General features: G+C 37.3%; 1 protein-coding gene across 1 annotated transcript; it reads right to left on the bottom strand.

The window, feature by feature from the left end:
• Window positions 1-11,199: 11,199 nt before the first annotated feature.
• LOC125195076 lies at window positions 11,200-11,526 on the bottom strand. The gene has a single exon (XM_048093277.1). It carries the CDS (start codon window positions 11,524-11,526, stop codon window positions 11,200-11,202), a length of 327 nt encoding a protein of 108 aa, XP_047949234.1.
• Window positions 11,527-13,410: the final 1,884 nt, after the last annotated feature.

Genomic DNA, 13,410 nt, shown 5'->3' on the forward strand with positions numbered 1-13,410 from the left:
ATAAGGTATACCGAAGTTCGGTATACCGAAAAATTTTGGTAAGGTAAAGGTATGACTTTTTCGCATACCGAACTTACTGATAAGGTATACGGTATGATGGTTTCGGTAAGGTGTACCTTACCTACCCACCCCTAGTTACAATTATCTGCAGAATAATTTTGATAAAATTTAAGTTTCATCTATTAAGTTGTCTTGCTCTCTACTTAGAACTCTTAAGAGTTAATACATCATTACTATGGAAATTTGGATTCCCTACACAAAAAGGACATAAAATATGGAGTATTATGTGGGAGTTGAGAAAGGATCTCAAGAAATGGCAAAAGTCAGTTGTTTTCTTGTTTCCAAGGTATCTTTCTATGTAATAACACTGCTTAGAGATTTTACCTAAATCCTCTAGGAGAATTAATATTTATTTACACATCTATCAATTTATAGGTACTGATACTGTTAGATTTGTTGTATGTAATATGATGTTATATACACAGTGGAAATTTTTAAAAGTTAAAATTTTTTGCAGCACAAGACAAACTAAGGACCTTGATGTAGCTGGCACCTTCTTGTTGTTGTCAAACAATAATATGCATAATTTTTGCTGAAAATTAGAGAAATATTATGTAGGCTTAATTTGTTGGTTTTGACAAGGGAAGTGTGAATCTATTCAAGCAAATTCAAAATACTATTTCTATGTTTATATAGAAAATAGAATGAAAACAGTAACGAAAAAAACTCTAAAGTTAGTTAAGGAAAATCTCTTATCAGTAATATGCATGCTCACTCTCTTTGTGAAAATTTAGGATACTCTTTTTGTGTATATAGAAAATAGAATGAAAACCATATGTATGAGAGAAACTCTTTTCTAACTTACTATCAGTTTTTACTGAATTTGGTGAATAATGGAATATTATCATTGTTAATTCCAAGAGAAGACTGGAGAGGTATACATATGTTGGTATTTTGTGAAACACAAAAAAGAATATACATTTTGGAGTTTGTCGACTTTCTATAACTTATTCTCATGGATTCCATATGTTTCTTGAAAAAGTGTTAAGACTTGCCAAACAACTAGAAGTATCTAAAGAAAGTAGTCCATACCAAACCTCTTGAACTTTCCAAACAAATATTCTACACACAAGGTTAGTCATATATAAATTCCTTAAGAAACATGCAACAATTTCAACAAACTCTCCTTTGAAACGACATCAGGAATCTAGGAAGGAGAGAGATGTCGACTGTAGCAGCAGAGTTGATGTTTGGATGTGTGTTTGAAGGAAGCCTATCAATGTCGGAGAAAGACATTGAGCGGAGACCATATCACCGAGACTGCAAGTGCGCATTGCATAAGGAGAAAGGCAAATGCTCCCACTCTGCTTCAAAACAGGGGAATGTTTCATTTCTAAAAAGAGAACAAGTTCGGAAAAAATGTTCAATTTCCGTATCACATACTAGACCTCGTGTCTCTGGTAATTCAACCATATGCTCTAGGTAAATAGGCTGACTAGGTATGGAATTGCACCACAACATAATTTTTCTTAATATAATTTTTATCAAATTTTATACTATTTATTTTCAATTTTAATTGTATGTAAAATTAAAATATATAACTAAAATGACATTAATAAAATACTTAAAATTACCTTAATTAAATATGGCATAGTAAATTACTTAAAAATCACATCAAATATGTACCAAAAATTAAATAATTTAAATTCATGTATATATTTTTTGGAAAGAGAATAAAATAGCATTGGTTAAAGGTGTTGAAATGGATTGATACCAAGGAGTCTAACTAACATATGGTTACACCTTACAATTAACTTAGGAAGTAATTTGTTTTCAATTTAATAAAAAAATGATAAAAACAAGAATACTTTTTTGTTATTTCAAGGATATATTTATCTGTTTTCTCTCTTTTGCAGAGTTGGGATCGTTACCAAATTAGTCATATGGTGCATGAAACAAGGAAAGGAAATACGTGCTTGGATGGAGTAGAAATAAGTGTTGCATGGATGCATGCAACACGTGAAACGCATGAAATGATATCACCATATGCGCGTGGAGCTTATAGATACGATTGTTATTTGAGTTGTTATTTTCCATACATGAAGCTATATAAGCTGATCACTATTGTATTTCGTGGGATTGTCAATGAATTAATGCAATTATATCTCCATCTTCTTCCCTCTCTTCTCCGTCTAGTATTTCTCTACATATAGGTGCGATCTCGGTCACCGTTCGGGCCACCAGAGACCCCGGTCTTGTACCATCATAGTCTCAAGATAGAAACATTGAAAAAAAAAAAACCTTGATGTAAGTTATATGGTTGGGCGGGAAAATAATAGTACAATTGAAGCAATGTTAGAAGAAGTGTTGGCACTTAATGAGAAAAGAAATTAGGAGTGTCTAGCATTAAGGCCTAATGAATGGAATTTCTTGGAATGTTAGGTGCGCAAAATGTTGTCTTCTATGAAAGTAGATTATGGCGACTGATTCTTAGTAAATAGAAATAAGTATCTTGGAATTTGATGTGATAGATGGAAAATAGATTTTTAAAGAATAGTTGGGAAGAGGAATAATTTTGGTATTCTATGTTATGTTAATAGTGCCTAAATTTGTTATAAACAATCTAAGTATCATTGATTTTACTATGTTTTTACTTGATTCTTGGTGCATGGGCGCACTGCTAGTTCATAACAAGAGACGCTGCACTAAATTATTAATTGTTCTTGCCTAATCCAAATTTTAATGCATGCATTTGGTTGCTACCTTATAACATTTCATTTTACAGTCCACCACCAACTTTTTGATTTATTAACGGATCAATTGACATTCTTTCCAGAATAAAAGCTTATAACAAGTTGGACAAAATTTAGACTTGGATGTATGTGGATGCTCATTTTCATGTTTTAAACTTTATACAACAATGTATGATGTATTCTTCTCTTGTATGCTTTTATTTGTAAATCAAGATTCCAATAATGACCAATACACTAAAACCATAGTTGTATTGATAAATGCCTATGATTTAACTGAATTGGTAGTGGATATCAGATTCAAACTGAAATAGTTACCAAAGATAATATATTTACTTATCCACAATAATAATAAATGCTAAAGTTTTGATACATGTAATTGATTTCTGGAAAATATATATGGATTCAGACACAGAACAAATGTTATCTTTCACAATTTCACAACTTCAGAATTCATTGAGAAATCTTTGAGTACTATAAGGAATTTAACCAATATGCAGCATTGTAAAAATGAGTGACATTTTATAGAATAATGAAGAAGAATTTACAGCGGACCTCTTATGTTATGACCAACTATTTCAAGTTAGTCTTAACTCTTTGGAGGAGGATGGCCTAACAAACTCATCATAAAAGAAAAAAAAAAACTATTCTTTTAGCTACGATCCTTTTAGATTTCAATGCAATGAAACATAATTGTAGGTTGAGCCCTCAATGATGCTTTCCGTAGTCCTACTTGATGAACTATGTACAGAAAGGGAGCATTTGATGCTAAATTGTCGTTTAGGAAATGAAACATTACTCTGTTTTGAAGCAGAGTGAGAGCATTTTCCTTTCTCCTTATGCAATGCACACTTGCAGTCTCGATGATATGGTCTTCCTTCGAACACACACCGGGCCATCATCCCTGCTGCTGCACTTGACATCTTTTTTCTCTTTCTCGTGTGTGTGTGTGTGTGTTGATTTGTTTATGTGTATATTAGTGCGTGCAAGTGATGATTTGTTTACAAGTTTTCATGTTTGTTGAAGGTTTATATTATAGAGCACAGAAGATTACGGTATGCTGATTAAAACTATGGTGGCGAGTTTAGATTTTGAAGAGAATAATTTGATTAAGTCATGCTGCGTTATATTCAAGAAATAGTTTTTCGAATATGGAATATAACACTAAGTACTTACTATTATATTAACTATGAGAATATGGCCATTGGCTGAATATGGCAGTTTTGATTCTTTTGTGCGCAACTAAGTATTCATTTTCGAATTTGTTTTCTTTGCATTCTGAGATGATTATATTTCTCTTGTACCAAACTGTTACGAACACTACCAACCCAATGACGGAGGACGTCGACATACCGACGCCGGAGGAGGAGGTGAATGAGAACAGGCGCGAGGATGAGCCGGCGACAATACCAGTGGAGGAGGAGCCGGTGGGGAGACATCTCCGGCCATGGAACCAGCCGAAGCCGCTGGACCGTCTCCAAGATTATACCTCCAAGTAGGAAGGGGTCAGCGAGGATAGTTAGTTTTTTATTATTATTTAATTTAGTTTAACTTATGCATTTTTTATTGTTTTTGTTTTTGCTGAACGTATTTATTAATTGAGCATTTTATAAGCTCCGTCGGGTTTTCTTTGTTGGTTCTTTCCCGATGTAGGTTTAGGTCGAACCAACCCTAGGGTCCTTGGAGGTTACAAATAGGGCTTTCATTAATTCCGTTTCTCAATTAATGAAGAATTATTTGCCCAAGCTACTTGCGTAATACAACAACCTAATTTTAACTGCCGATGGAGGAATCCTCCGCGCTAGTCGAGAGAAAGAACCGCCGACCCTCGGAGTAGGGCGGCGGAATTGTCTGTGTTTCGTACGTTAACTATACAGGGGACGCAGTTCTCGGTGGACCTTCATATCCTCGACATTCATGGGCCGGATATAATTTTGGGGATGGCGTGGTTGGAGTCATTTGGGAAAATAAACGCTGATTTTGTGGGCAAGACGCTGGAGTTTGTGCAGGGCGACAAGCAGGTTATATTGCGAGGGAGTATACCGAATCCTAGACAGATCTCTCTTCATTCGTTGGCCATGATCGTGTCTTATTCACGGGCGTATGAATTTTATGAACTGATCCCACTGGAGACCGAGCCATTTGCAGGATCGCTGTTGTCCGTGGAAGCCGAGTTGTCGGCTGATGTGGCTGACCCAATCCGCCGTGTGTTGCTGCAGCACCAACAAGTTTTCAAGCTTCCAACCGGGATGCCTCCGCAATGGCCGTTCGACCACCACATTCACCTCTTGCAAAACTCAAAACCAGTAAACGTACGGCCGTATCGTTATCCGTACTTCCAGAAATCGGAAATCGAGCGCCAAGTACAGGAGATGCTAGAGCAGGGTATTATTCAGAGAAGTCATAGCCCATTCTCTTCACCCGTCCTGTTGATTCGATAAAAGGACGTGACTTTCCGTTTTTGTATTGTTTTTGTATTGATTATAGAGCCCTCAATTCGGCGACGGTACCAGACCATTTTTCGATTCCCACAGCGGATGAACTGTTCGATAAGCTGGGCAAAGCGGTATTTCACTAAATTGGACTTGCGCTCAGGTTATCACCAGATCAGAATGCACGAAGGAGACATATTCAAGACGACTTTTCGGACACATGACGAACACTTTGAGTTTTTAGTGATGCCTTTCGGGCTAACGAACGCCCCATCCACGTTCCAAGCAGCAATGGATAGCATTTTTCAGCCGCTTCTCCGAAAATTGTCATTGTTTTTTTTTATGACATCTTAGTATACAGTCCAACGATGGACTCTCATTGTGCCCACTTGGAAGAGGTGCAATCCTTGCTGCAGAGTCACATGTTTTTTGTAAAGCTCTCTAAATGCACGTTCGGCAGCACGACTGTGGAGTACCTCGGTCATTTGATTTCTTCCGGTTTATTAAGGGCTGATCCGACCAAGATTGAGGCCATGACCGCCTGGCCCCTGCCTAAAACTGTGAAGCAACTGCGTGGGTTTTTGGGGTTGACAGGGTACTATCGCAGATTTGTGGCTAATTGCGCAGTGATAGGAGCACCACTGACCGATTTATTGAAGAAGGATTCTTTCAATTGGACCGCCTCAGCCGATGAGGCTTTCTCCATCTTGAAGACAGCAATGACAACGGCGCCGATATTGAGTTTACCTGACTTCAACAAGCCTTTTTGTGTAGAGACAGATGCGTCGGATGTAGGTATTGGTGCGGTGTTGATTGAGGATGCCCACCCAATCGCTTTTTTCAGCCGAAAGCTAGGCCCGAGGCGTCGCGTAGCCTCGACTTACCATAAAGAACATTATGCTATTGTAGATGCAGTGCAAAAATGGAGGCAATATCTTCTGGGAAGGGAGTTCGTGATTCGTAGCGACCAAAAGAGTTTAAAGGAGCTGCTACAACAAGTGGTACAAACACCGGACCAGCACTTCTATGTTCGTAAGTTGATGGGGTATAAATTTCGCATAGAGTATAAGAACGGGATAACAAACAAAGTTGTTGATGCCTTATCCCGAAGGGAGGAACCCGGCGCCCAGCCTTTGGCGGCCGCAGCCGATGCTGACGAGGGGGAAATAGCGGGGGCAGGGGCTGCCGGCGTGGCTCTTGCGGCTGTGGCCCGTCCGGTTCCTCGGATGCTGGAGTTACTTTGTGAGGAGACTGTTGTGAGGCCCGAGTTGCAGGCGCTGGTCAAAAAAATTAGAGCTGGCGAGGCTCCACCACAATTTGCTTTCTCTGACGGGCTGATTTATTTTAATCGACGGGTTCTTGTCAGTGAGTCATCACCAATGAAGACCCTCTTGCTCGAGGTACACCACTCATCGCCGATGGCAGGTCATCCGGGCCATGACAGAACGTTTAGGCTTCTGGCAAATCGTAAGGATGTTCGCAAGTTGGTTCTTTGTTGGTTCTTTCCCGATGTAGATTTAGGTCGAACCAACCCTAGGGTCCTTCGAGGTTATAAATAGGACTTTCATTAATTCCGTTTCCCAATTAATGAAGAATTATTTGCCCAAGTTACTTGCGTAATACAACAACCCTAATTTTAATTGCCGACGGAGGAATCCTCCGCGCCAGTCGAGAGAGAAAACCGCCGACCCTCGGAGTAGGGCGCCAGAATTGTATGTTTCGTACGTGACCAAACGAGTGTTCTTCGTTAAGGGAAGGAGTCCCTTAACACAAACTAAGTATTCTATTATTCAAATATTCGAAATTCTCAGTTTTATGATTTTAATAATAGCGAGCCTGATCAGTAATAGATTAGGAGTACTAATTTAGAGATTAGTGTCGTGGTTTTTTTGTGATTGAAAAGAAGAAAACATTGGTGATCTGAGTGAGGGGCTAACAATTTTTTGACATCCCAACTGACCCTCCTCTAGTAAGACTAAGTGAGTAACAGAAATTTGTGTGTGTGGCAAATTATATAACTGAATTTTAACTTCTTACCATATTAACTAATTGGAGTAAAAAATTTAGCTCCTCGTACTTAATTGCATCGAAATGTTCTTCACCATACCTAATTTGAGATGTATATAGACAAACAAGATTAGACTATAGAATATTGTTTGAAAATTTCAAGAGAGGTTTGGTTTGGTGTGCAGTAACTCTATAAAAACTTAGTTTTTTTTTTCTTTGACCTTTATAACAAGTCTTTAACGTTATTTACTAGAAACATGTGGATTCCTTCAGAATAAAATCAAGACAAATTCCCATGCGAGAGAAAATTAAATCATTATAATTTATTTGATATGTTAATTTGAAAAGATTCCACTACAAAGTCTATTGCTAAAGTACACCACATTTTTCACTATTTCTTTCTTACTTGTTCATCTCTTAACAAAAATCGCAATACTAATTATGAAAGTATACAATCAAAGTTTTTTTTTTTTTTTTTTTTTCCCATTTATCCCACTTTCTATGAGTTCGACTTGACCTTTAATTAGGATCAACTTCACCACACAATTCTCCCTTTCTAAAGCTTTGTCATTCATAATGCTTGTTGCATCAATGGTTACATTTTTTGTAATTTCTTTTAGCTTTTTATGTGTACTAAACTTGTAAGATTGCAAGGATGTGATTTAAATGTAATTCTTATTAACATCTCAGAAGGAAACTGTAATTTACCCATATATGTGACAGATTATTCATAAATTAAGTTTACTGTTGCATACTTGCATGGTCTAAAGTCTAAACTATTACGAAGAAGAAAAGATCAAAATTAAGTTTTCAGTAAAGCATGATGTAGAGAGAAAGGAAGTATTTTTTGATGTTGTGTTTACTCGTAGCTAGTTGACTTATCATACACACTGGATGATTGAGAAAAGAGAGGGAGAATATGATCAATTATACTGTTAACTTACGGATGAATTTACAGTTAAAGGAATCAATGCTGTCTAATCTACTTATTTACCTCGAGTAGGGTTAAATTTACTACATTTTTATTCTGCTCTACAGAAACTAAATTCAAGTCGATAAACTATGAACAAGTCAAGATTGCGAAGTGATTACAGAGTCAGAGTGTGATATGGAAATGGAACACTTGCTCCCCAATTCTCTCTTTGGAAATGCTACATTACTCTGTTTTGAAGCAGAGTGGGAGCATTTCCCTTTCTCCTTATGCAATGCGCACTTGCAGTCGCGATGGTATGGTCTTCGCTCGATGTCCGTGTCACACATTGACAGGCTTCCTTCAAACACACAGCGAAGCATCATCTCTGCTGCTGCACTCGACATCTCTTTTATCTTCTCTTGTTTCGTAGTTTCAAGTGTGTCTGTAGTGATATGTGAAAGTGTTTGACTGTTTGTTGAAAATGTTGCATGTTTCTTCATGGGTTTATATAGTGCAATGGTGGAACTAAGTTGGTAGAATTAGAATATTTTTTGTAAAGTTCAAGAGAGGTTTGGTACGAGTTATTATTCTGTACACTTTTCACAAGAAGAAATGTAGATTCCTAGAACTTGGCCTTTGAATAAACACCTAACAGACAAGACAAAATTGATCTTAGAGTAATTAAAAGCATTAGGTTTTGTTTAACCATTTGAGGACTCTATGATGTACTACTTAGTAAAGAACAAGGGGAAAGAATAATACTCCAGTACATAACTAATCACAATTCACAATCTTGTTATTTGATATATGTCGAATATATGTGGACTATTATTGCTTGGGCCTGATTTAATTTGTGTCTGGGCCTTTATCCATTCTTTGGACTTGACCCAGAAGCCCAGCTGCTTCTCCCTCTCACACCAGATGCTGCCACGTGTCTCTTCACTTGGATTGGGCTCTTCAGCCGTTGGATTAAGGGTTTGTGATGTGTGTTTGTTTATGTGTGAGACTAGCCGGTTTCTGTTCTCTCATTATTCGATACACTCTCTCTCTCTCTACTCTCTGAGACTCTCAACCTTCTCTCTACTCTCCGATTGCCTTTCCGGTTGATTTCTAGAGATGATTCACCATTCTTGTGTGAATACTTGATCCCTGAGTCGTGTGGAAGGCAACTGCTTCGGTTGCTTGTAAGTGTGAGAACTAGGGTTTCTGTTCTGAGGTGGTTCCAGTGACCTAATCCGATGTGAAGGGGCGGTTCGGTGAAGGTTGTGACGGTGTGAGCGTAGACTCCAGTCGTTTCATCGTTGCTCCCTTGGATTTGGTTCTAGTTGAATAGATCTGGGCTATGTGGCGGGCTCTGAGCCATATTATGTGATCTATTCAGTTGTCTCTTTGTTATACTTTGTTGATTGTTGTTTAGATCCGCAAGGATCTGTATTGTTATACTAACAATCTTCTTGAGTGTGTAGGTGTATCAAGATGTCAAGATTACTCAAGAACCCTAGCTAGAACTAGTTACTGTAATTGTAATAGTTGTGAGGGATTCTCCTTGGTAATCTGTAAACTTATCAGCCGCGTGGGTGAGAGTTTGGCTGAGCTCTCTTGTACAAGAACAAAGAGGTCTTGGTAATTAGTGAATCCGACCCTAATCTGATCCCTACAATATAGAAAAGGTATTTCCAAATTTGCATAACATAAATAGCAGTTGGGAAAGTTTTAACTAATGAGATGTTTATACAGATTTCTCACAGATAAAATGTGTAAAGCAAATATGCACCTAGTGTATGTTAGTTGAGAAATTCAATTGATATTTTTCCTCTTCCTAGTTCATAAGTTATGCTTCTTTAGTTACAATTATGGAGGCATAGAGATTCTGCAGAATAATTTTGATGAAATTTATGTTTCATCTATTAAGTTGAGAAACTACATACGTGGCAGTTGAGAAAGTATCTCAAGAAATGACAAAAAGTCCATTGTTTCCTTGTTTCCATCAGTTTGAGGCATCTTTCTATGTAATAATTCTGCTTTGAGATTCTAACCAAATCTTAAATCCTCTATTTTCACAAATGCGATGATTTAAAAGTTAGAGAAAGAATCTAGGAGAAGTAATAATTATTTACACATCTATCAATTTAATGGTAGCGATATACTGTAAAGGTTTGTCTTCTTCGTCTGTTATACTATGTACACAGGGATAAATTCAAGAGAATCAAATTTTACTGCATAAGACAAATTAATGACCTTGATGCAGCAAGCCCCTTCTTGTTGTTGTTAAACAATAATATGCATATTTTGCTGAAAAAAGAGAAATATTATGTAGGATTTATTTGTTGCTTTAGACAAGGGAAGTGTGCATGTATTCAAGTAAATAAGTAAAATCCTACTTTTATGTGTTTCTACAAAATAGAATTAATACTGCTCCAGCCTTCCTTCTAATTTTACATTACACAATATTTGTGCATTATAATCAAAGGATGTAACACTAGTCTTAATACTCTTTTCTTGTATTTTGTCTCACATATATCACATTATTCTCTTAGCTTGCATTAATTTTCTTTTGCTTCTAAACCCAATCTCGTAGAGAGAAAAAGAGAGACAGAGAGACAACTGATAAACACATATACCCACTGAATAACAAGTAAAAACTCAAACAAATCAAAAGAAATCCATTGCATTCGAGGTATTCAAGCCAAAAAATGTCTCCAACAAGAGTTAAACTAAGAGCGGTGTTGAATGCAAGGTAAAACAAGTGTCAAAACTTTAGAAAGCATAAAACAAAGCAAGTAAAAGATTATTTGGCTCCTCAGAAACTGAATAAATTTCTGAAACTACGGTGGCAAATTGGTTGAAACGGACGATGGACTTTCTTCATGCAGGTGGCCAGAAACTTCAAGCGAAAGCTAACTAACTAAAGCTCTGAAGGTAGCTAATCTCCAAGTGGTCTAAATGTGGACGTGTGTCTCATTCTATTTATAGGGCGGCCTGTGCCAACCCCTAGGGTTGCTCCTTCTCTAGTTCACGATTCTGCCCCTTCTAGATAGATGATCATATGCAGCAATTCACTCCATCTTGTGCTCAAGCTCTATGGCATGCATCCTGATCAGTACACCTCATCATCCTCTGCTGCTCTGTACAGCGCCAACTGCGACGCTGTCCTCGGAATCTCCGCCGACGCGGAGGCGGGGGAGGAGGACGGAGACAGCGAGGACTGGCCGATCAGCGAGAACGATCCTTCACTCCAGGAGCGGCGGATCGGGTAGGAGACCTTGTCGTATCTGGAGCGGTGGGGGCAGTGGCCGGCGGAGTTGTGGAGAGCGCAGCCACAGTAGCGGTGGTAGGGGCGCCGCTGGATCCCGGTGTCCGCGGCGGTAATGCAGCCTTCGAGAAGGCTCCGGAAGAAGCCATCGCCGGCAGCTCCAGTAGACATGGCTTACTAATTGATGCAGATATTTTTCTTCGTTTTGGGTTTGGGGAATGGAATTCAATTGATTTTTGAATTTGTTGGATTGTACAGAGTTATTTGCAAAGTGAGTGAGTATTTTATACGTGACATGTGGAGGGAATACTCTAAGGGGCCCAACAAGAGCATTTAATATTTCAATTACTTTGCTCTAATAAAATAGACTACAATTAAAATGTGGTCACGCGTTTACGTAAATTAAATCATGTTTTATTTACTGTTTCAATTACTTTGCCCTAAAATAGACTACGATTTAAATGTGGTCACGCGTTTATGTAAAATAAATTATGTTTTATTTACTGTACCCAACATTTCATTTCACGAAGATTAAGAAAAGAGCGTTTTAATATCCAGTGGATAAAGAAAAAAATAATAATAAAGTAAAAGTGATAATGAAAAAGTAATATAAAAAATATTTTTTTTACTAAAAATTAAAAATGATTCAACTATATTGAAATAATTTAAAAATAATACTAAAAGACTATCTTGGTACAAAGGGAGTACATCAATTCTTTCAAGTTGCTTCCTCTGTCCCACAAAAAATGTCACACTTTCATTTTTAGTTTATCACACAAAAGATGTCACATTTCTCTTTTTGGAAAAATTCTCTCTCACATGAATATAAAAATTATATTTTCTCTCTCAATTTAACACATAAAACAAAATCTCCTAAAATCTCGTGCCGTAAGTGTGACATCTTTTGTGGGACGGAGGGAGTATAATAGTTCATTTAATTTTATTAATTAGTCGTTTTTTATACTCCATCCGTCCCGGATAATTCGGGTCACTTTGACCGGACACGGGTTTTAAGAGCATCCGCAGCGGTGATGGGTGTTGTGCTCGTCCGTCCGTGCCGCTGAGCACCACCTCGTCCGTCCGCTGATGGAGCGCGTCCGTCCGTGCCAGCGGCACGACGCTGCTCTTAGCTAAGAGCACGTCCGTGCCGCTGAGCAGCACACGTGGCGTCGCCTTATTCGCCAACGGCATAGCCGTTGGCTTATTTTTTTTTTTTTTAAAATGCGAAATTAATTAAAAAAAAATGTTTTTAAATAAAAAAAAATATTTTCCTACTTCCCAAAAAAATATATCCGTTTTCTCACCACTTTTAATTTATTTTTCAATTTTATTCCCCCAATATTCACATTTTCATCTATAAATACCCTCACTTCAACACAAAAAAATCACATTCTCATCTATTCTATCATCATCTACATTCTCATCTTTAATTTGTAGGATTTTAATTATGTATTATTTTATTTTCTAGGATTTTAATTATGTATTTTTATTTTTTAGTATTTTAATTATGTAATTTTTATTTTTTAGTATTTTAATTATGTAATTTTTATTTTTTAATGTATTTTTATAATGTAGAAATGTTTTTAATAATTGGAATATTTAGATTGAATAATAGAATGGTGGGACCCTTGAGCTTGTCCTTACGTGCTCTTAGCTAAGGACAGGGAGTAAAAGTGGGTCCGGGCCCACTTCCGTGCTCTTAGCTAAGAGCACGGATGGGGATGCTCTAAGAATAGTAATGAAAAGTGGGTTGAAAAAATTAGTGGAATGTGGGTCTGATAGGAATTAACGTGAGGTTAATTCCTATGGAAGAGAAAATACTGAAGAGAGGAAAACAACGTGACTTTGTAGAGATTTGGAGAGATTGGCGGTTTCTCCAAGAGGGAGAACCGATGGAGAGAACGAGATTAATAATTTAATTCTTCATTCTGCTTGATAATAATAAAAGACTCCACACATATTTATAATATGAGTGGTACAAAAAAGATCTCCTAAACTAGGGAAGTAAATCAAAAGCAAATCAAATCCTAACCACTAGGGAAAGTAAATAAAATC

This window comes from Salvia hispanica, chromosome 6 (genome assembly GCF_023119035.1).
Source record: "Salvia hispanica cultivar TCC Black 2014 chromosome 6, UniMelb_Shisp_WGS_1.0, whole genome shotgun sequence".
Classification (NCBI taxonomy): domain Eukaryota; kingdom Viridiplantae; phylum Streptophyta; class Magnoliopsida; order Lamiales; family Lamiaceae; genus Salvia; species Salvia hispanica.